At 35.8% G+C, this 24,091-nt stretch overlaps 1 protein-coding gene across 7 annotated transcripts in view; it reads right to left on the bottom strand.

Moving 5' to 3' along the window:
• Nucleotides 1–276: 276 nt before the first annotated feature.
• Nucleotides 277–24,091, bottom strand: part of LOC108684402 (CLIP-associating protein 1-A) — a 42,301-nt gene continuing 18,486 nt past the window's right edge. Inside the window, exons 1-24 of one of the 7 annotated variants that reach the window (XM_018188690.1) lie at nucleotides 16,035–16,143; nucleotides 9,009–9,406; nucleotides 8,623–8,657; nucleotides 8,422–8,506; nucleotides 7,716–7,793; nucleotides 7,067–7,224; nucleotides 6,750–6,986; nucleotides 6,304–6,557; nucleotides 6,024–6,214; nucleotides 5,732–5,857; nucleotides 5,423–5,536; nucleotides 5,221–5,316; nucleotides 4,975–5,137; nucleotides 4,671–4,902; nucleotides 3,943–4,008; nucleotides 3,363–3,694; nucleotides 2,954–3,257; nucleotides 2,686–2,870; nucleotides 2,410–2,548; nucleotides 2,209–2,338; nucleotides 1,981–2,140; nucleotides 1,590–1,803; nucleotides 1,304–1,510; nucleotides 860–1,066 (exon numbers count right to left, since the gene is read on the bottom strand). In XM_018188690.1, coding sequence (XP_018044179.1) covers nucleotides 860–1,066; nucleotides 1,304–1,510; nucleotides 1,590–1,803; nucleotides 1,981–2,140; nucleotides 2,209–2,338; nucleotides 2,410–2,548; nucleotides 2,686–2,870; nucleotides 2,954–3,257; nucleotides 3,363–3,694; nucleotides 3,943–4,008; nucleotides 4,671–4,902; nucleotides 4,975–5,137; nucleotides 5,221–5,316; nucleotides 5,423–5,536; nucleotides 5,732–5,857; nucleotides 6,024–6,214; nucleotides 6,304–6,557; nucleotides 6,750–6,986; nucleotides 7,067–7,224; nucleotides 7,716–7,793; nucleotides 8,422–8,506; nucleotides 8,623–8,657; nucleotides 9,009–9,267 — 3,972 coding nt within the window. In that variant the 5' untranslated portion in view covers nucleotides 9,268–9,406; nucleotides 16,035–16,143. Of the gene's footprint in view, nucleotides 1,067–1,303; nucleotides 1,511–1,589; nucleotides 1,804–1,980; nucleotides 2,141–2,208; nucleotides 2,339–2,409; nucleotides 2,549–2,685; nucleotides 2,871–2,953; nucleotides 3,258–3,362; nucleotides 3,695–3,942; nucleotides 4,009–4,670; nucleotides 4,903–4,974; nucleotides 5,138–5,220; nucleotides 5,317–5,422; nucleotides 5,537–5,731; nucleotides 5,858–6,023; nucleotides 6,215–6,303; nucleotides 6,558–6,749; nucleotides 6,987–7,066; nucleotides 7,225–7,715; nucleotides 7,794–8,421; nucleotides 8,507–8,622; nucleotides 8,658–9,008; nucleotides 9,421–16,034; nucleotides 16,144–24,091 lie in introns of those variants that run through there. The other 6 variants (XM_018188688.1, XM_018188684.1, XM_018188691.1 and 3 more) reach the window with 6 other exon arrangements.

The following is a 24,091-nucleotide window of genomic DNA, read 5'->3' on the forward strand; positions in this document are numbered from 1 at the left end:
CGAGAGATATTTAAATCATTCGTAGACAGTGATGTTGTATTGCGTTCTTTCAGTTTGTCATTCATCTCGTTGAATTATCAGTTCCTTATGGCGATGGAAGGTTTGAAGTCCCGGGAGAGAAAAAGAATATTTTAATCTTACTATTTGCAAAAATGAAAATAAAAATTCGGTCTTGTACGTATCAACATAAATATTGGACTTCCTACCATAAAATACGGCATAATTGGCATTATGTACAAGATCGTGGTAAGAAAATAAAAAAGATGATTAGCAAAATTAAACAAATTAAGAAGCCATTCATTTCATAAAGGAATATATAATATTGCATAAATAATTTCACAAACCTTTCCACAGAAAAAACCTCCTTGCGTATCATGGAACGGTACTTAAAAGACGTATCAGTCGAAATTATGTGATGCTCACTTAAAGACGTATAATTAATCTTATAGTAATATAGTTGTTTTATGCTCTCATAAAAGATGAAAAAAAATCTGCGTATGTTACGAATTCCCATTGCTTTACTCTCTTAATAAGAATTAACCAACTGTACAAGCCCTTATTGTTTTAACAATTAATTCGATAAACATAACATCAAAACAATTATCGCGTTGATTTCGCATATATTTTTGTCGTCTCGAACAGCGATTCGCACTCCGTCGCGAAGTGACGCACACACACACATACGCACATCAGTCTCTATCGTATCAAAACTTTCGAGTCATACTGTTAAAACCGTCGTCAACCATCATGATGGATCGGACTTACTGAGGAAGCTAACAAGCACTTGCTCATGCCGCGCGCCAAAGCGAGCGAATCTTTTAAGTATCGCGACCCTGAGAGTCGTGGTATTGGATATTGGTTAATTCTTGCTGTTACTACGCGGACTCGCGGGTTGACTGTTCGCCTGCTGCTGCGCACGTTGTATATAGATGTTCAGTAGTTTGAGCTTACTGGAGTATAGACAACTTAGATGTGGCTTCAACACTTCCTCGCCGACCGCGACGTGGATTGCCACCATGCAAAAGACTGCGCTCTTACGAACCGCGCTTTCATTGTCATCGTAAGCCTGTAATACAAAGAAACATATAGTTAGTACATATACTCTTCAATGTTCTACTGTTCAATGAGAGAATGACCTCGATTTGCGCATAGCAGGCAATGTAACAACACTATGTACAACACTATGAAGCGCAAAACAGACGAGTTTTTCTGAGATTATTCTCTCGTTGAATGGAATACAATACAATACGGAGTACAATACAATATGTTAAATACAAATTTGAATTTCATTAACTTTTCTCACCTTAATAAGACCAGGCATTACTTTGGCAAGATGAGGTTCAATAGCTTCTCGACCCCAATGCTCTACCACTTTATGCAACATCTTTATCGCGCCCATATTCAATGGATATGACTCTGTAGCAATTATAGTGGAGACCAAATGGATAATTTGTTCCGGTTTTAAAACCATGGCCATCGTTGCCGCGCACTTTTCCGCATTCCAATGAACCTGTTAATGATATATAATGTCACAGATATGTAACACTACTAACTTGTTAATCAAAAAATTAAACAGAATTAATACTCACTGGAGATCTACCGCCGCTACCTCCGGAAGAATCAACTTTTTGATCGTCTGATTTGTAGGCGTAGATAACTTTCAATATTAGTAACTCATTGTAAGAGGAAAAACTTTCTATCAACTCGGAACATTTAAGCATATCGATCAGCGTTTGTAGAACTTCTACTTGTATCACTTTGCCGTCATTGGATAAGCTGTCTAATAAAACTTTGAGCACTTTCCTGAAATATCAAAGAATCGTTAAATCACCAGGATTAAAATACCGCGTTAAGGTTCGCTACTGATATACTGATTCTTCTTTAAAAGAAGAAAAAGAAGCTAATATTCCGACCATTGCCACAATCAACTCCAGTAGGAACGAGCCTTAAGATACGTGTCAGTTATACATCGTGACGTACTTGAAATTTCGTTTAATATATGACGAATCGCCTTCGCGGACATAGAGTTGAAATTCTTGTAACGCCGATACTTTTTCCGTAGTTTGCGCTACTTTAGATTGCAGAGTTTTAACCATATTATCCACGATTTCTGGTCTGTTTGTTGAATCTGGTGATGATCCTGTATATAAAATAAAACATTTCAATTTTATATATACAGATTTTTTTCTGAAAAAATAAAACACATACCATGCGTTTTATAACCATTGTTCTCTTGAGGTAGAATCAAATCACCGGCAATTGTATCGGATCCATTCACCGTTATATTACTAACAGATCGTCCTCGTTGCGTCGGTGAGGAAACGGACGAAGATCGACCCTGAAATAATAATTAGGATAATTTTATCGTAATTCAGTCTTGTTTTCATGGTATTATTTTATTAAACTTACCGAATTGGATAACGTCAAACCTTCCATTCTTTCCTCCACATCTGCCATATTGCTAATACCACTATCTTTACTGGTGGTGGCTCTCTCTAAACGTTCGAAGCCGTAATTTTGGATTTCGGCGGTCGTGCGTCGTAGAGATCTGTAGAAAGAACTTCAAAAATTAGTATACTTAATATTGTTTAAAAATAAAGATAAATTAGGTTTCATTATATTTAATTATAAAATATCTAGATTGTGTTGCAAATAAATTAACATGACAAAACACTGTCCACGCACTTATATACTTCCTCCAAGTTCTCATCTCCTCCATCGATTTCAGTCTTGTCCGCTTTAACATCGTTTTTCGCTTTCGTTCGAGCGGGCGAATTTTGCGATCTAGGCGGTGGTGTACCAGGTGATGCCGGAGTACTAGAAGTGGAAGATTTTCTTAAATGGTTCTGTACTAAAGGCCAGGCTGTTTCCTAAAAAAAGAAAAACAATGATTTAATGCGATATGAGAAAACGCAGATGAGTAAAATAATAATAATTAATTCATTCAACACACTTGATAGTATTTTGGTAATTCGGAGAGTATCATAGTAACTTGAGGCGGATTAAGATTGTAAAGTGATATCACAGCGTTTTGCGCATGTCTCCTCACGTCGTGGCTTTTGCCATCATTCGACCAGTCGAGCAGTCGTGCAAGTGCTGTCGCTGCAGAACTGCCTAGCGCGGACGGTTCTGCCGTCTCAGCGATCTGCGTGATAAAAGTCAATGCTGCTACTTTCACGCGAGAATTTGGTGTTTGTGTTGGATCTGTTAGATACCTCATCACAGCTGGTAGAAGCTGTTGGCCCGGGAAATAATCTCTGGACAAATCAGTACATATACGTGCATTTTAAAATTTAATAATCACAATAAACTCGATTACAAATGATACACTATTGCGTGAATGAAAGTTATTAAATCCTTACCTCACAACATCAAGCGTTTTGTGTATCTTTGTTTGTATAGATCCCAATAGATCAGTGCCTAACTTATTGAGAAGCCTCGCACATAAAACATACAACCAATCGCCAAGACCTTCGTTGTGAGTAATCAGTAGTTCGTTCAATGTGTCCAAGAACAAACTGAACACCTTGGTATGAGAATCCATAAACATTTTCGTAAAAATATCGGTCACTCTACGCAAATCTGTTGTTGTCAAAGTATTTCCGTTGCTCAAATAATGTTGCAAGCCCACTAAACCTTCTTTTCTGTCTCCCCAATGTTTATGAGCACAGTTTTCAATAATTTCTTTGATGTCCTGTAAAATGAAAAAAAATTGCTGCGTGTTGCTTTCCAAATATTAATATTAATTCATAGCTGCTATATTCTGAAATATTCTTGATGCAAAATAATGGATAACAAAAAGAATGTTCTCAAAATAATAATCTTTTCTTTTTTTTATAATACTAACATACAATTACTGTATTAATCGATTTACGAATATTTAATAAATCAGTTTTACTTCAAAGAGCAGAAATAAAAAAAAAAAAAAGAAATTTAACAAACCTTCGGGATAGATTGATCCCATAGATCACGGTATAATCTCGATTGAGAGCCACTCCATGAAAACGACTAATGGGTAGATGGGCGATGGAGAAATATGGAGAACAGAACGGCGTGTCGCGTTAGTCCAAACCAAACAAATATGCCGCAACAAAACCAAAAGTGAAAAAATCATGCATTAGCTACATTATCATACAGTGCTAAAAGCTTCATTGAGGTACCTTGTTTTCTATAATAAAAACTTGATTTGTATAATCAATAAAAAATTGTAAAATAACTTCACACATTTTATATTTTAATAAATATATTTTTTATTAAATTATATAAAACTTATATAAAACTAAAATACTCAAAATTGAAACTTACGTATTAATTTGCATGCCATTAAAATAAAAATAAAATCCAAGTACCGTGTATAAGCATTAACCAACTAATTATAAAAAGCGGTAAATTTTAATTATAATATAAAAATTAATTATAATATAAAAATGTGTAAATTCATAATATTAATAGCACATGACACATAAGTGAAAGTGTTCGTCATTGTCTCCTTTGTAAACGTGTGTGTGCTAGCTTATAAGAAAAAATTAATTTAACATATTACATAACTTCGATTTTGTAATGTGATATATGTCCATGTTTTGATCGAAGTAACAAAAATTCAATACTGAAGCCAACGAATGTGCGTCACTTTCTTATTTCTTTTATTTACTAATAAAATTTGCACTTACATCACTGGCTCGTCTAAAACCGTCTATACTTCTTTCCGAGCATATACTGCTGTTTTCGCTGTCGTCACTGTGATCCCCTTTGTTACCCGGTATTCTGGTGTAATTGTCGATACTGTCGAAGGTTAGAGCGTCCGCCAACGCAGACTCCGCTTCGCGTGACTTCTGCAACATCTTCTGCGCCATCACTGGTGGTCTAGTGCTGTCCGTTGGCGACATATGTAGATTCCTCCCTCTATCAATTCAAATAACTTGTATCACAACTGTATAAATTTATAGCATTTTCGATAAACGGAATTGTACTTACCTTAGTTTGCTCCCAAATCTCTGCGGACTCGGCTCACGACTATTGCTTGTGCTGCCAATAGTATGGCCGGATAATCGCCTTGGTCTACCGATCAGTGATTCACCTTCACGATTATACGTGGCATAACTTAATCTAGACGATGGGGAACCCGATCTACTACTAGCTGTTGTGGAAAAACAATTTTCGTTAATAATTCTCCATTACGTGTTTCTTTTCTTTCTCTTCTCAAAAAATTGCCAAACATACGTTGAGATTGCGAAACTCCCGCCACTCTTGTCCTCGTTCTTGCCACTCTTTCTGGGCTAGCAACCGCATTGGGATCCGGGGATTTAGTAGGACGAGCTAAAATAAAATGATACAATTTATTGCATATATAATAACAAAGAATTGTTTAATGTTCAATTTGATTATTTTATTACTTTATAAAATTTAGTAAGATATTACTCACGAAGTGCTGCTGCTTTTTGTCTGCTCATATTCGCGTACATTAATCTCGCTTTCGCTCTTTGAGCAGCTTGCAAATCAATTGCGCTGGTAGATCTAACTCCTGGCGTACCTCGGTCTGTAGAATTATAAAACGGATTAATTCTGTGATATTAGCTCCATGTAATTTCTACTTTACAACTTCTGTGCAAGATTAAAAAAAGGAAATCAACGTAAGACAACAATTCCGTTTGTGCATCTTTCTTTGGAGTGTGTGGGGTAACGTGTGCAAAGTGCGATTTATTTCTGAAGGAAATGACGATAGAACAATTACAATGACTGTCTGTTGGTCTTTGTAGTATCGGGATACCAGATTGACGATAAGACCGAGGCAAGGACGGAGTACGTCTGAGCGGACCGTGCGGTTGACCCGTGGTCTGATGCAAATTTTCCGTACTACCTTCATATGTTTAATGTAAAGAGAAGTCGCAAAGCAGCATGAAAACAGAGTGACAAGTCTTTTATATTAAGATTGCAGTATGAGTAACATTAATACATTCAAATGCAACGTAATCCGTTTTAATGGAACATTTTATCGCGGTAATAAACAAGCAGAAAGTCTTTACCTGCTGCGCTCATCACTGGTCTGGCTGTACGTGGACTAACACTCGACGATCTCATATTAGCCATGACATTTAAGCTGTTACTACTACCACTATTACTAAGAGACATTAAGGAGCGTTTATACGTCGCGTCCAAGTTATTAAGTAGTATCTCAGCCTGCTCTGGAAAGTGATTTTTAAATGCCCAGTATGATCTATAAAAAATGATAAAATTAATAAATTATTAAATTAATCTAAAATGAAGGCAGGCATCATTAGAATCCGGCTACAAAGGACTACTCACTTCCTGGCGAAGACTCGTGCTTCTGCGTCGGAATCCGCAATACCCTTTTTAAGTGCATCCGGCAATATTGTTATATGCTTCTGCAATATCTGCGTAGGCCAGGTTTGCAGGATTAAAGCCAGATATTCCCAAGACGCCCTACGAATATCTCTGCTCTTGTTGCTCACGCATGATATAATAATAGGCACATATCGAGTACAGTGGGTATTTTGAAGGATAAACCGAACTGCCACCGCTCCGGCTGTCGCTACGACCTAGTTGAAAATGGTGAGAGTAATTAAATTCTTACCTCTTATAGAAATTACATAAAAACTAACGGACACGCGAACGACGTAAAACTCTATGAGGTATGACGTTCGTAAAGATGTGCAATTAGACTCAATACAGCAATTTAGACAATAATTGTATCTAAATGTAGCAGCGATCTAGCATTCCGTGAGATTTACCTTGGCACTGTTCTGTATGAGGTTCATTAACGTGAGCAAAACCGCCTCGCCAAAACTGGCGAATTTGGTCTTCAGGCTCTGACTCAGAAAAGCGAGAGTTATACAGGCTTCTCGCGCTACTTGGGATCTAAGGTCAGTGCAGGCCTGTTCGAACGGTCGCTGTACGCTCTTTAGGCACTCGTGGAAATTTTCGTAATTAGTGCCACCTGCGAGTACAATGGCTCTTAACTTTCTCATCTAGAAAAGCAGGAAGACAACGGATAAAAAATATCGTCAAACCACGGAGAAAGATAATCTCATTTTCTCGCGATACATACGCTATCCATTCTTTGTTTCCAATCCTTTTTATCGTCACCCACGGTATCCCTGATACTTTTCATCTGTTCTTCGAGATCTTTTGCTGAGAATAGATTAACGGTAGGTACATCCTCGAATGAAGTAATAAAGCATTCTTCGTCAACGGCTCCGGCTTGCGCTGAATACAAGTAATGAAAATAGTTTTTTTATATTCACTTCGATACGAAAATACATATGTACGCTAAAGAACTATACTTTTCTTTGCACGTTCAAAAATTGTGAATGATTGTGAAACTAATTCTAAATTACATAGATTGCTATAAATTGCTGTGAATAATGCTCAAGCGGCCGCGAAATGCATTACAGATAAACAAAAACGATGACTGCAATATGTAATAAATAAGCACTGTATGTAGTTACATGTCAAAAATTATAAATGAGAAGCATATGGCTGATTAAAAAGCAATAACACAGAGGGTATTTATTATTCTAAGGAATTAATGATTTATTGACAAAATTCTGCAACGCAGAATTTATTCGCATCTAAGAGTCTGAATTGCATCGCGCGATTATCTATGTAATCATTTTCTTTTGATCGAAAACATTTTCGATTGACTTTCCAAAATATTTTCTAAAATAGTAATTGCCAATAGTAGAATTTTGATATACCTGATGTCGACCTTACTGATTGAGTTCTTTTGATGGTCGCTGCCCTTGGGACTGTATAGGATGAAGCACCAGAAGGAGCTGTCATGCAAGCGAACAGTTAGCATATTCTCGTCATCGAAAGGTTAACATACGTTGACCTTTTGTTGGCGAGTTTCTCTGACAATGTATTGTTAACAAAATGCAAAAGTAAAACCGCATTGCGGTTAAAACTAAGTGTAAGTAAGGATTATGGCACATATTTTCCGCGTGCGCTTCATTTGCAGACCGGTGCTTCTGTGATATTTGAGTCAACATTGAGTCATGACATTCATATATATTTCGAATGAAAGACGAAGAGACACATCTCAGGGTAAGATACACGACACAATTGGTTACATAAAAAGCTTTTTGATTTATACGACATAAACTAGCACTGCTATCATTGTTTCAATATAATTTAAAAATATATCGATGTTTAATATTTACACTCTACCTAAATACGTTTAACAAGTTTTATAAATTAAAAATAACTCGTTCCACGAATATTAACATATACTACTTGAAATATTTGCATAAACAGCTACTAACGAAAAACGATTTTAGAGAAACTTGCTTTACTGTTACTTTTGCCATATATCATGCTTAAAAAAAAAGTAGATTTGTGATAAGTTGTAATAATAATTATAACATCACATGTGAGATAAAATTTGATAATATTTGAATATACCTAAGGCAGAGGATGGTGTTCTAGCAGGCCCAAATTGACCTCTTTTTGGGGGCATATTAAGCCTTTTAACAGGAGCCGATTTGATCTGCAATAGACGAGTAATTGTTTAAATGTTTATAAATAGAAATAACGTTTTTTTTCAAAACGTTATTTCTATTTATAAACATGCAATGGAGCTGATTTTTTGGATTCAATACTTACCGCTGCTCGATCAAGTTCGTCGGTATCTTTGCCAACTGAAAAAAAAAAAAAACAAAACAAACTGTCACAATCGCGACTTGGTATATCTTTCTTATTAATTCCGAAAATAAATTAGAAGATTTTGAAATTGCAGATTTTTTAAAAGAAGAAATAAAATATTTAGAATCAAAATGATCTACAGAAAATTGTATTTTATTATATTTTATAATTTAATTTAAATTTCAAATCAATATCATTATTTTGTTACAAAATGTAATGTAGACTTTCAGCACATGTTTGAAATAATTATTGACATCACTATTTAAAAAATATTTGTATCAATTAAAATTATAACCGCTTTATGTCGAGATGATTGTCCTTTCGTGCGGCAGAAATAATTCATATACCTAAATCTGGATACAACCAAGGCGGCTTGTGGATGTCGCAGTGACATCCTCTCGCCCTCGCACCCGGATGCTTCACTATATTATCCCATTGCAATATCCATCTACTGCTCGCATCCCACAATTTCTTATCGATACTGGGATACTTCTTTAATCCCCGACGTAGACAACGATGCCCGCTCGGTATTAACACGTCGGCGTCGTTCATCGTGATCGATGTATACGATATTTTAGCGAGTACAGCAAGGATAAATTCCTCCATATGTCGCAGTAGAATTATAACGACGTTGACATTTCGCCAGCGTCATCATCATCATCTTAATAAACCAGTTGCGAACGTTTCTTCGCCTCTATCTTCGATCGCACTATAATAATCTTTCTTTTTTCTCTTTCAGAAGACACTGTAAATATCAACCTTATATCGGAATAATATCGTCGTAATTAAATTAATAATTTGAAAATATTTACATTAAACAATTTAATAATTTGCGATATTCATTAATTTTGCCTAATTACGCGTTTTTTCAAAGATTTCGTAAACATTCTTCGACTTTTAATCAGAACAATGAGAGATAAATAATCAAAAATGAAATTTTTAGATGCTACGACGATATTTTTTCGAGGATGCGATAAAGAGCCAGTTTATTGCACGGAATTAGCCGATTTATCTGAACTGTTACGTAACCAGTAGCACAAGTACTCAAATTTATAACTCCTTCGAACTCATCAAGGAATTTCCGCTAATGAGTAGTGATCGGAAATCACGAAAGTGTAAAAGTCTCGATATATTGTGGGAAAACCGGCGTATATGCGAGCGATGTACACAGCAGTGAAAGTCTTCAATTGTTTTCTTTTCCTACCAGGCCGCTTCGCATCGAATTAATTTCCATATCCTAATTGGATTCCTGCGAGACTTGCCTTATTAATTTGCCGCTCCGCGCGAGTTACTCATTAGATCACCTAATCGAGCGCGTCAGATGCGCGGATTTCATTTCGCAGATTCATATAATATCCGTAATAGAAGACAATAACCCGATTTATAACGGCTTCACATGCTATAAATTTCTAACAGCCTTATTTATTTTTAACAGTTATAATTAGCGTCATTAATTTTAACTAGCTACAATTAAAATGTTTGCAAAATTACTTTATCGATTAAATCAATTTACATAGAACGCGAATTTATTTATTTCTTTCCCTAATATTACAATCTCGTAATTTTTCGAAGAATGCAATTCATCCAATTGAGAAATCGCGTCGTCGTGATATCAAAAAAACATCACTTAATAAACCATTCAGGGAAAAATGATTGGAATTATTGTGGCGTAAACTGGCAATTTGTGGCAAACGGTAAGCGGCACTTAGATCTATATTATATACTCTCTAGACTATCTCGTATTTCTTTGTCGGATTTCCAAATTGTCGGCGTAACAGTTCCTAATGTTTACTCTTGCCTTTCTCGCAAGCGTATTATCTACTTTCCGAGCATTCTTTGCGGTCATACGCACGCACGTACACGCTCTTGCATTAAGAAATTCTGTAATATCCAGGTGCGTGCATTTACTGCGGTAAAGACTCCTTCTCCCATGAGGCAAATGTATGCATCAAGAATTTGCCGTGTTACTCGAGGAGTTTTGCTTGCATTTAAACCATTAATAAACTTCAATTCCCATGTTAGTGTTACTACACTTAAAACCCAACAATGACAATTGTTCCGTCTTCTCGCAGTAATTAACGTTGTAATCTAAGGCCCATGGCACATATAAAAACATAAGAGCAGGAACAGAGATTCTTGCATAAGGCATAAAAGAATTAACCAGTTTTTTATTTCATTTCAAAAAGGAAGAAAATGAAGGACTTCTTGATTGAATCATTTTCTTATGTATTATGCAAGACTCTGTGCTGCTTCCGCTCTAAAGCTGCATCTACAATGTGATTTTGAAGCGTAAAATTTAAATTTTAAACGTCAAACCGTAAAAAGTTTAAATTGATCAATCATAGTCGATGATTCTCCTCACATTCGACTATGAATGATCGATTTCTTACGGATTGAGGCTTAAAAGCTTAAGTTATACGCCTTAAAATGTCATTGTGAACGTCGCTTTAGGCAATAAGACGTAAGCAGTAAGCAAATTGGTCAATCCAAAGTAGAGAACGTAAGATTTATTTATCTTACATTCTCTATGTGTTGTGATTGACCAATTCGCTTATTGTATATGTTTTATTGTCTACTGTTTTTCTGGATTAATTTTTCAAAATTTGTATTGGCGAAATGTTTACTTAGAAATTTAATTTATTATAATGAGTGTCATTAAGATACAACTGTAGGAAATCGAAGACGGTAACAATTCAGGCCGTGTGAAAGATAGATTGGACTTCTCCATGGAACCAGTTCAATGTTCTCAGACAACTTACGAACGCGAATTCATATACCTGGCATTACCGACAACGATCGATAGTCCAATAACAAAGCGAACTGTTATTACATACATTGCTAATAATAACACACACCGTTTCGGAATCGAGAATGCGATAGATATACTAATTCTTCAACTGTCGACCGACGATCGCGACCTATTTATTAATACCTTCAATACCAGCTTCGGTGTTCTCCGGTAACAATGAACGTGCATTCACACGCGCCACGTAACAAGATCGGTTAATAGGGAAAACCCATTTTCTCACGTTACAGATAGCATCGTCTCGCGAGCTTTTTGCTCTCGAGTTCCACCGTTCAAATGTCCCGAGTTGCCGACTGACTGTTGTGTCGGGAAGTTTCGAAACCGACAGATATTTGTTCTGACAATCTAGTTTCGAATAAATTTAACGAGAAATGTACGGACGCGTATAGTCAATTGATGATACAGAAATATCTATCTTATAATTATGTCCATTTTTATCAATGTAGTTTAATTTTAATCTTGATTCAACTAATTCTTCGTCTTTTTCCTGTTCTAGAAATTAAAAAAAAAGATGAAGAGCAAGAAGAACCGAGATTAAAGTTAATTTATATTAATAGAAATGGACATTAGACGTGGACGTTAAAGCAAAGAAAAAGACTATTAACGACTAAAGATCATGGCAAAAAAATTAAATAAAACGTAAGCAATAAACGAATTGGTGAATCACACAACAATCATTTAAGTCTTTTATGACAAGTTATTAATTATTTGTCTTATCCTACATCTAAGACAAACTTAAGTACGCACGTTCTCGTTTAAAAGAATATGTCCGAAATTATTGAAAAACAAAAGGAAATAATTAATTACCGATTTATCGAGGGAACGAAAGTTGCAGAAATAAACTAAACTCAAACGACGCGATACGTAAGTCCACTTGCAGTAAAACTCCAACTTTACGTGGAGAAACAAACTGTATGTTTACGAATAACAAACATTTAAATGAGATCACGCTCAAAGAGATTTATGTAAAGCTATGTTCTCACACTGAAGCATCAACGAGAAACTTTTTGTTCAATGTTTCTTGAAAAAGTTGTCGAAAGTTTCATGACGTTTCTTAATATTTCTGCCAGAGATAAAAGTTGCTGTTTCCAATCGAAAGAAAATGTTCTTGGAATTTGAAAACATTCACCGATAATTCAGTAAGCAATAAAAAGTTTCTCGTTGCTCCTGTGAAAACAACTTTGGAGTGTTTTCCAACAAAAGATAAAAAAGTGCATATGCCCACAGGACATAGTATATATAAGTGTACAATACAGTGAATCATTACATCCGTTTGTCAATGTTAAATAAAGATGAAATAATCGCTATGTTATATTGTATCTTTTCCTTATGATTACAAGTTATATTCTTTTACATTGATTCTCAAGTCATCTATACTGATTATTTTTCAAATAAATATTTTTCTAATTGCCTTTAAATACAGATTAAAAAATTCTTCTCTGCAATTAAAGTATAAATATAATCAAACTCGATCGATACAAAAAAAAAAAAAAGTTGGAAAATTACAGTTTTATTATCGATTTCTACATTGACATGAACAATATTTGCTTTATATACAAGTTTTATACTTTATACATATAAGACAATCTTGGTTTAGACTAAAAATTATAATTGTATAAATTATGATTATATAAACAATGTTGTGTTCTTAGACTTGGATATCTAATATAAAAGACTTAATTAGTCAGAAAATTTGTACGTATGTGTGCGCGATATTGATATAATAGCGTATAGTGTTATGTCAATGACACATAAATCGTGTGTGTAAATCCTACCAAATCGATAATACAGACGGCTTTAATATCCTCATAAGAATACTACTCTTTTAATAAAATGAATAAAACTTCTAGTCACTAATTAAAACTTCATATTTATAAAATCATATATCAAGAATCAATAAAAATTATTTTCAAAAATTCTGATCATATCAATCAGATTCTAGTCGAAATAATCATCAGATCAATTGTGACGACCAGAAATCTGATACCACCAGAATCTTCCGATTGATTTATTTTTAATCAGAAATTTTTCTTAGAGTACTCTTGCTGGAAAGCACTGTTAGATTATAGGCAATTTTCAGCCTGACTGAATGTCCACTCGATTTTCATCTCGAGGACATAAGTCCATTAGTATCTTTTTTTTCGGAACGGAAGAGGGCAAAATGATGGACAATTTGGTGGTTTACTTCATCTGCTCCTCGAATCATTCATGTAAAGATAATTGTGTGGTTATAAAAAAAATAAATAAAAAAAAATGAAAAAAAAATTTTCGTACTTCCCGGAATCGGTTGCGTCACGCAATCCGACCTCTATTGCACGCAAACCGATTACCGTACACGTGCGCGGGCACTTATTGCCGACGTAGATTAGCATCGCGTAGCGGTAGATCGGCGCGGATATCGTATATAAAAATAAAGAGACACTGAGCCGTGTATTAAATCACGTAAAAACCGAAGTGGACTCGCCGTCCATTAGAACGACAGCGAGTGATCGACGCGCGCGGTTGTTCCATCGTTAATTACGATCGATCGAAAATCTTGATTAAGGTGCCGCTTTATTTATGTCGAATAAACCGTGACAAATAGTTTTGCGCCGTCGAACCTTTCGGTTTTCGTTTCACGCCTCGTTATGAAGCGATTTATTCGAAATAATGCAAAGACATCCCCGGCGCTTTGTGCAGCTCGCGGCGCCGAAATTAACCACAATTAACCTGTTGGAACTGGTTCCGCGTATGCAACGACGATTATATATTATGGTTTTTTTTTCCTTTCTTTTAGAAATAAATGGGCGGGCAACGTCGAAGGAGAATGCAGAGTCCTGTTCCTCGCTTGTTTTGCGCAACGTCGTTGTAACGCAGAAATTAACAGCGCTTAAAGATTGTCGAATGAGCGCTTTAAAGATTGTCGCAATATCGCTTTTACGCTCCAAGTCAACGGAATAATTAATGGAAAATGCCGATGGAGGCATTTGACTTTAGATTTCAAAACGCGTTTATTTTCTTCGTACAGGTGGAAGGAATTGAAAACGAAGTCATGTTCTTTGAGAGAAGCGAGAACGAGAGGCGCTCGTTGTATTACATAATTAAGGCCGCTTCTCCATGTCCAACGTAATAAATGCGAGTTTTGCATTAACAATCCCTCTGCAGCGAATGCTCGAGCGAATCTAGTTCATCGCACGGCCGAGAAAGTGCATTAATAATTCCGACTAGCAGCCTCGGTCGTTTCACACACTCGACGACGAACTTTTGTTAACGCACTTTTGTTAATCCCCCCCACAATTCCTTTAGTAAACTTCTTATCTTTCTCAAAGCGGACCCGAAACGTGACACAAATAGAGACGACGCCGCGAGTCTATTCCAACGAACGGAAGTTCGATGACGGTATATCATCAAAAATTTCTGGAAGTCCTTCGAGGTGTAGCAAAGTCGCGTTTTCAGACGCTTCATTTCAATTCCTGGCGATGAAAGGCGAGATTCCGAATCAAAACTTTATTTTAGGATTCGACGATCCTTCTTGAAGACGGAAACTTATTTACGCGATTTCGACACACATTAACGAGATGTTCGCTTCGAAACTGAATAATGAAGAGAATATTTATGGTGACCATATATTCTTTAACGCAAAGGACAGTCATTTATTTCAAAAAGCAGTCCTTTAGTTATTTTTTTCAATTTTGTTTTTATTTTAGTAAAATTACGGGGAATTCCTTTCTAATTAGCATTGCAATGTCTACTAATGAGTGATTTATTACGGAAACTACCGACAAATGTAGTTTTATATACAATATTAGCACAAAGTCACAAGTCATAATAACATCAAAATGACATCGAAATGAGTCGTGATTGATTAAAAGTGACTTTTAATCAAAGCAAATATTTTAACATCATTTTAATGTTACGATGACTTACGCTTTGCTTAGAAATTATCTCAAATATAGTGCCAAAAATTTCAGAAATTAATGCGCAGACTTTTTAGTCACAAAGGGTGCTTTCCATTCGGTAACACAAATCACAAACATTCCATCTTTCCAATCATTAATATCACAATTGATATCCATTGAAATAATTTGATCAACGAAGAAATGACAGCGACTTACGGAAATTTCACCGCATATTTCGAAGAATTTTAATAATTTATAATATTCAAATCTGTTTAATATTTAACTTATTACGTAACATAGGACTTGTGTGTTTTTATTATGACATTCAAAAGATCCTTTAAGGACGAACCGTTTGCTAAAAAAATTTGAAAGACATTGAATATTAGCAATCAAAAACTAACTTGATTCTTAGCTCTTTTTTAACTTTTATTATCATTTTATCTTTCTTGATATTTAGTAAACAAAGAGCGACACTTGTATCACTTTGTCACGAAATGGAAAGCAGGCGATTTCGTTTGAAAATATTTACAAATAAAGTCCAAAAAAAATTTTTAGGTTTGTCCTTTATTTTCTCCAAGAAAATATGGCCACCGTAAAGGATAACGCGTGTGTCGGCGCAATAATTCTTTTCGGAATAACGTGGCTCTCGCATCCTCGGCGTCGTTTCTTCACACAACACTATCTCTCACCATAGCCGCGGGCGCGAAACAATCGGACTCGCTCGCGCGAATTCTATCCTATGCGGCTGCAATCGAGTGCAGCAACTACGAAGCCGAGCGCTCGTTGTTTGTTTCACAAAGCCCGGCCGCGCACTGCCGAGAATTCCTTCGACGAGCCGTCCACAACGACGGTTGAAACGTCGCGCTGTCGCATGATGATAGGTATCGATAGCGTCGACACGACACGAGGCGATAACGCACTACGCACGCACTTATCGTTAGAAGTTTTCGCGCGAAGTAAACACTGTGGCCTCGCTTCGCGAAATGGTCGAGCAACAGTCGAGTAACGTTACACAGTCACGGTCTTGGCGGGAGAACGAAGCGGCACGCACAACACACACAACAAACAGCAATGCAATTTTCGATTCCACGTAGTGGCAAAGAATACGTGCACTCCTCGTTATGGCGACCGTCGCGTTTTTCGTTGCGTTTCACAAAAAAAGATAGGAATCGCCGTCGCGTGTCCTCTCTCGTGTATCTCGATATCGAGATGACCGATCTCCACGACCGAAATTACGAGAACGCCTTGTTCCTCGTGCACGTGTCACTGGGGAAAAATATAAAAACACGAGAGAAAACGATACAATTCAACACATTGTGATACGAGGTTGCCTATACAACGGCGTGTACGTCTCTCACGTTGCTAAACACCGACTCGTTTACTCTCAACAGTCAACCTCTCAACCGAGAGTAAGCGTTTATGCGCGGGACGCGAGTAAAGCCGCCGAGCTGAGAGAGAGAAAGAGAGAGAAGAGGAGGGGGGAGGGGGTTCTACACGGACCTTCCCCTATCGTTGATGTCCCGCTGGAAGGGGCCAAAGACTAGGGATGAACGAGGAGACGGTCTACACGGTCACCATCATCGATTCCGGAAAATCAATGCCAGCGACGCTATTGTCAAGTGTGTCATGGGGGACAATGGTATCTCTACTGTCACGAAAACGCACTTTCGATTCTTCGATCATACTCGCTTATGCCCATTTCTACTAATGTAGATAGACTTTAATTTCAGTTCATCTTGCATTTCATCTTTTTCCAATTTTAGAAATAGAAAAGACAGTTGAATCAAAATAAAAATAGAAGCATACTTTGATAGAAACGGGCTTATAGTGACGTACGTCGTATGTGTAAAATCTTTAAATTATATATACAAGCAGTGTATTCCAAGTTTCATCTCTGAATAAACATCCATCACGATCGCGTTTGTATTTAATTTATTTTATTTTATAATAAATTTTCACGTTTTATATACTTAATTATTCATAATATTAAATTCTATTCAATTTGAGTTACTTTTACTTTATTTTAATCATTTCTTTAAGTCGCCGTTGCTTCTACCAATATATTCTTTTAATTTAATTAAGTAGTTAAACAATTTAATAAAAAAAAATGTATTAAATTTGACTCAAATTTAGCTTATTATTTAACGTTAATATGGACGTTGTTTACTTTGAAATTAATCACAGAAATGAATTGATTTACATTTTGATACACATGGAAGTTATAAATAACAAAATATCATTAACTGAAAAGATTGAATTACCTTGTTCCTTTTAACATCTGTTTATTTTGTTGAAAAGTCTCCCATATATTTCCAACAAAATATATATTACATATAAATACTATTTTTAATATATATAAGAAATAATACAATTTCTTTTTTTTTTTGCTAAAGTCCATACTCATATACGTCGAATATTACAGAAAAGACGTGCATTAATATCAATCAAGGTCGTATGCATAAAATAATAATAATAATTAAGATTGTCGATCGTCATTGCATTATGTTCACGGCAGGAACCTTTGATTACATTCTGAAGGCTAATACGGGATGGTTATTTGCTTCGTCGCGTCTCGCACGGCGCAATCGTTCACGAAAGGGACCCCAAGCCCGATCGGCAAAAAGATACGTGAAAGCCGAATTGTCCTGTCAATAATTATGGGCTAATTGGTGCGCGAGATAATTAACGCCGATCTCGCCGGCAAGATCAAGAAAGTCGAAGATGTCGCAATCGTCCGAGAGATGCACATGCTCGAGCGTGCGTCAAGCTTTCTGCCTCCGCCGCTTTGCATTCACGTGCGAAGGTGCGAATTGCATCTGCGCGGCTTTCGTCTGTGCTTTCTATCGGAGATTAACGTCCAAAGATGAGATCGGCCGAATTTCACCGTCGAGAGCATAAAAAGACAGCGAGCAATCGAGATCAGGCACTGACTAATCGATTTACTTTACTGCATCGTCCCAAAGACCCGAAAATGTCATTTGCCATATGCCTGAGCCATATTCCGATGATGAATTATACAATTTGAGTTCTTTCTAATCATTTCTATAAATCGCCACTACTCCTACTTGTAGTATGTTAATTTAAAATAATGAAGTTAAACAATTTAACTTTGACCGTTCATTGGCGTTCTCTATTGTATTTAGAAATAATTTAAGAAATTAAGAATATGAGTGAAAATTGTGCGTCTTAACAAAGAGAACAAATTTTCTCAAATCTTTAAAAATGAGATTTCACTCTCTAGAAGAGAGTGATCCACTCTAAAAGTTTTAGAGAGTAGTGTGCAATATACTAAACTCATACATGTCTACCATTTTGTTCACATTATGCTTTAAAAGCGTAAGTTAGTGTAAATTATTTTTCATTTCCCATCTAAACCTTTTCAGCCGATCCCATAAAAAATTTCGAAAGGATCGACAAATTGACCGCGAAACAGGTGAGTGATTGATGCGGTCCGATTCAATTTGCGTTGAGTTTTAAAAGTCCGTCGGTCCAGTCGCGGCAGAAGTGATCGAAAGTGAAAGATGGAGGAGAGAAAAAAAGATTAATGTGTATCGCAAAATAAGGCTCGGTTATGCCTGTAACAAACAAGAAAGGACCGAGAGACGCATACCGTGTCGAAATGCCGCCCTCGTAAATCTGTCGTTAAGTTCGCTCGCGTGTTTCGGATCAAAGACACGTAAACATGTGTGAATGTTTCGTAAGATTCACACGAAAACTTCGGCAGTGGATCCTTTGATGAATTTACTTTCTTCTTATCAGGTAGACATCATCAGCGTAGCCTTTCTTAGCTGCAACCTCACCTTTTATGTACTTGTGTTTATTACTTAATATATAGTAATATATAGTCACTACTTTTTATATTAAAATAATTCTCTTCTCTAAATTCTGTGGAATCTCACTCTAAAAGTTTTAAAAAGTAATATTGTCTTCCATAGAAATTATTATTATTCGTAATAATTTCAGCGATATCAAGATGGTTGAAAATGTTCAGAAATGTCTATTTAGAAGTCGTCATTTCAGTTAAAAAAAAAAAAAAAAAAAAAATCTCAGAACTCGTAAGAGTTAATTTCAAACACCAGCTCTTCTGATGCATCGTCAATTCCAAGAGCTCGATAGGATCGAAACAAGTCGATCGACGCGTTTCCGCGGGAAGCGAGTAATAAATTATTGCCGGCGGAATATCGTGCAACCCTTAATTAACACGCGACGCGATGCATTAAGGCATAATTAAGCATGAGATACAGCTTGTTGCGGTTGGATCAAGCGGATCGATACACGATTACAATGCTCAACTATAACGATCAGCAAAATTACGTCCTTGCGCTTCCCTGATATTATTCATATTTATCTGCATATCTCGAAAGTACATCGCGTACATCTCGATCATTAAACTTGAAAAATTAATCTTTCGAGTTTAAATTGTATGTGTGTGCATTTAAATTAAACTTAATACTTTCCAATAAGTCATCAAGGAGGTTTTTAAAATATGTTGTAAGATTGTCCGATGTATTTCAAGAGTTGAATTTACATAGAGAATTTACATAGAGAAAAGTAATTGAATAATTTTTACTTTACAAGACTAGTAAGAATATTCTGATTATTTTTATTCAACTTATGAAAAACTTTACTTGCTTGAGAGTAAAAAGTATATCGGAAAGTAAAAAGTATATTTTATTACACGATTATAGTAAATTCATTCAAGTGATTATTACTTACAGTAAATCGTATTTTCAAGACTTATACACATTTGTATTTTTTACCGTAAATTTTGTCTGCTGAGACAAAAAAATATTCGTCAATAAAATAAATTCTATTGAGATAGTAATTTATAGATTTACTTTACGAAAAAGTATCATACAGTATCGTAATGTAAAAATACAGTCGTAAAAAGTACCATACGATCGCTCATTTATGAGAAAAGTGAAATAAATTTTACACAAGTGGCTTGTTTCTATGTAGATCTGCCAATTCTATAAAATTTATTAAAATTCTAACGCATATTACTTTATATTTTTATCTATATGTTGGACCCCGGTTGCGTACGCTTTAGGGTCAAGCGACGCTGAATAGTCCAATCATTTGGCGTAATATAAAATACCGGAAGAGCGTATAAACGCCTCGATTCATCGTGGCTATGCCACGATTTCCATGATGCAACATTACGTGTCGCGAAATATTTCACGATTTTCTTAAGTTCAGTCGGATGGACTGAAAAAACGAGGCCAATGCATGCAGAATAGCATATAAATGTATCAGAATAGCGCAAACATTTTATCTGACATTGTGAGCTGAATGGCGATTTTCTTTCTTATTTTTATTCGTTATTTCAACATTTAACATTTTTTATTTGATAGTTTATCGTTCAATAAGCATTTAGTAATTCTTTAATATGATGAGGTCTATTCTTTCTTGAAGAATTCTGAATTAGTTCTGAACTAATGCAACAAGTTAGAGTGAAACAAACTGTAGCTATCTCACTATAATTTATTGTATATCAACATACATCAGCTCAGAATTTAAGGTGGAAAAAGAACAGCCCTATAGTTATTAGGACAAACATGATGGACGTTTGTGCTACTCTTAATACATCTAGAGTTCTAAACGCACGTAATTTTTCTCTGTGACCGCATCATGTACCATCTTTTCTCTCTCCTTGTCTGTCTCGTTTTTATGCCAGCATATGCACGATGGAAGTATCGGTAATTATACTTAACGGTATAATTAAGATATATGCGAATACGGCGACGTGGGCTGAAGGAGTTGTGTCTTCTGTTCTTTCAGAAAGTTCGTCGTCGATGCGACGTCCGCCTCTTTAGAAATTCAAGACGTGTGTTATGGAACGGAGTGTTACGGAAGAGCGGAAAAAAAGTTAGAAAATACACGGCTTCCGGCGAACGGTTCCCGTGCGTTTCCCGACTATCGGAGAATCACGTCAGGTGTCTTTAGTGAAAGCGAGTTAGCAGTTAATTTAATTCGTTGCTAATTAACGTCTTGCACTCATGAGTTTGCGACGTTTGAGACGTGAGAAAGATAGGACTTGCGATATAAATATTAATCGTAGAATCGGGAACAAACTATCTTGTGGTTTTTAGAAAATGGGATAAAATTGTCAAGTTACTCTTCATGAAAAGTCGACATCTTCTCAAGAGATTTTTTAAATAATTCAGATTTTATCTTTTTACAGAAACTTCAAAGAGATCCCGAATAATAGTAGATGTGGACTTAGAGAAAAATGGCAAACGATTGAAGATGCGGGTTTCGCTGAATACCAAAGTGGTATGTTGTGCTCGAAGGTCAATTTATAAAGAGCAATAGAACAGGACAGGGATCATTATGGACTATTATCAGCGAAAATAAGTCGGCGTTTGAATTCCGTTTTTTTGCGTTTCGAATCGCAAAAAGAATGAGACGTATAATTGGTCGTTAAACTAGGTACTCTTCAAGCGACCTTCACCGAGCGAGAAAATAATGATACAAGAGCCTCGAAAATGCGCAGGAAATTGACAGCATTGATCACCAAAGATAGTGATTTGAAAAATTGCGAGTTAATAAATAAAGTCGGATTTGTGATCGAGAATTTTCGTAGATCTCGATTTGCTTTTTGTTTCTTTTTCCAATTTTTTATTAAAAAAAAAAAAAAAAAAAAATCTTTAAGAGATTATCGTCAAATTAAGATCATATCATTCGATCGATATAATCTTAATTAATAAGTTTAACTTATTTGCCTTGTTCGCGAGTTTTTGCAGCAAATTTTGAATATTGCGTTAAAGCAAATACAAGTACTCTAAATACAATCATTAAACGAAAAGTACAATTTGAATTCCGGAACGAATAATAATTTATACAGCTTGTCTTAAAGACATGATGTTTATGGGCAGAACTATGAATTAACAGATGTTTCATTACGATAAGATAAGAACCTCATGCAAAACAGGGCGCTGTTCCGGGATGAAAATGAAAGAAAAGCCGCGAGCGACGATTGATTATAGATTTTCTGAGTGGCGTCACGCGCCATGAGATCATCGGCATCGGAAAATGTGAGCGTCAATTCCCGCGTGCGAGGCACTGCCGTTAGAGAAACAACGCTAAGAAGATTCGCCCACACGGCCTCTGCACCAAAGGCAGGCGATAATACCTCGTCGTTACATAATAGCGCATATACATTGCGCATAATTGCGCATAAACACGCTTATCGTGCGCGACGCCGTGTGTCATGGGTTAGGCAAACAATTACTATACGATTGCAGAGCAATTTGTCCCTTTTTATATAAAAGCCCTGAAACAGAGATTTTCCAAGTATTCTGATTCCCAGTTTGCTCGGTTCAACAAATCTTCCATCATTTTCGACTTTCGTCTTACAAAACACATCGCAAAGCATAAGCCAGAAATTGATGTCATTAACGCCAATGTTATCAACGCAAATCGTAATGATTAAAGAAATTTAAACAGAATTATATTAATAATTCTGGCCTGTTTCCAATGTAGATAGACTTTAACCTCAGTTCAATTTTTGCTCTTCTTCTTTTTACAGTTCTGAGAAAAAGATGAAGAGTAAACTGAACAGAGATTAAAATTAATCTATAATATATTATATAATGCATTACGAAAAATTTCTGGCTGAAAATGGACGAAGGAAATTGTTAATATCAATCAGAATTCTGGTTATTTCAACAAGAATTATAATAGATTTCACTAAAAAATTCTAACTTATTCATTTTCATCAATCTAAATTTCAATTCATATTTTCTAAATCTGAATCAGTGATTAATCACTATCAATGCCAAGTATGCCACTAGTAGCCAGTGAATTAAAAATATGAGATCCCTAACTTAGCTAATCTTTATTATGTGATCTGATTAACCTCGTTTTAATGCTTAAATTCAATGAATACGATACTGGAAGATTGAAATTGACATGAAAATGTCAGTTATATAATGCTCAAACATTCTTCCTTTTTTAATTGAATTTCACTGATTATCAGTGCTAAGTATGCCACTGGATAATTACACTATCCACTGATTCAGATTTAGAGAGTACAATCAGACTCTTTTTTGTGTGGAAACAGGCACTATTAATTATTAATCGACTTTTCTGAGGGAGATGAGATTCGGACAATTCATTCCGTTGCCAGGCTACGTAAAGGGTAACAGGGCAACGGTCAAAGAACGCGTGATGAAAGGGCAGCAGGGTATTATTCTGTATTTTCATATCTGATTGTGCGCACACCGGCGCAACATGGAACAGAGCGCTGTTTTGCGGAGATAAATCTGCGTGTTACCCTACCTTTCACTTGCGCACGTGTACATTGCATCTCGTTGCCTTCGGGGTAAAGTCGCATAATAAGACGCGAGATTAAAAGCGAACGCGGGTAGCGATGCGAAATTTACGAAAAACAGGGTAGTTTCTATCGCGTGACAAGTAATTTCTATCGCGGGAACGCTGACGCGAATTATTCTCTCGCGACGATTGGCACATAGTAATTAAAGTTTATGCGAAGTCTAAGATACGATAATTTAAATCCAGGACTTAATTTAAATCTAGATCTTTAGAACTTTCAAGATATTACTTCATTTGATCGATTTTAACAATTTATATTTGTATACCGAAAATTGTAAGCATGTCAGAATTTGAATACATAAATTAAAAAATTGTCAGTTTATTTGTATATACGAAATAGATTTTTTTACAGTGGCCACACATGTTTTTATCGATTTTCATCGATTTTACAAGTTAGAAAATTTCAATT

This window comes from Atta colombica, unplaced genomic scaffold (genome assembly GCF_001594045.1).
Source record: "Atta colombica isolate Treedump-2 unplaced genomic scaffold, Acol1.0 scaffold134, whole genome shotgun sequence".
In the NCBI taxonomy this organism is placed as follows: domain Eukaryota; kingdom Metazoa; phylum Arthropoda; class Insecta; order Hymenoptera; family Formicidae; genus Atta; species Atta colombica.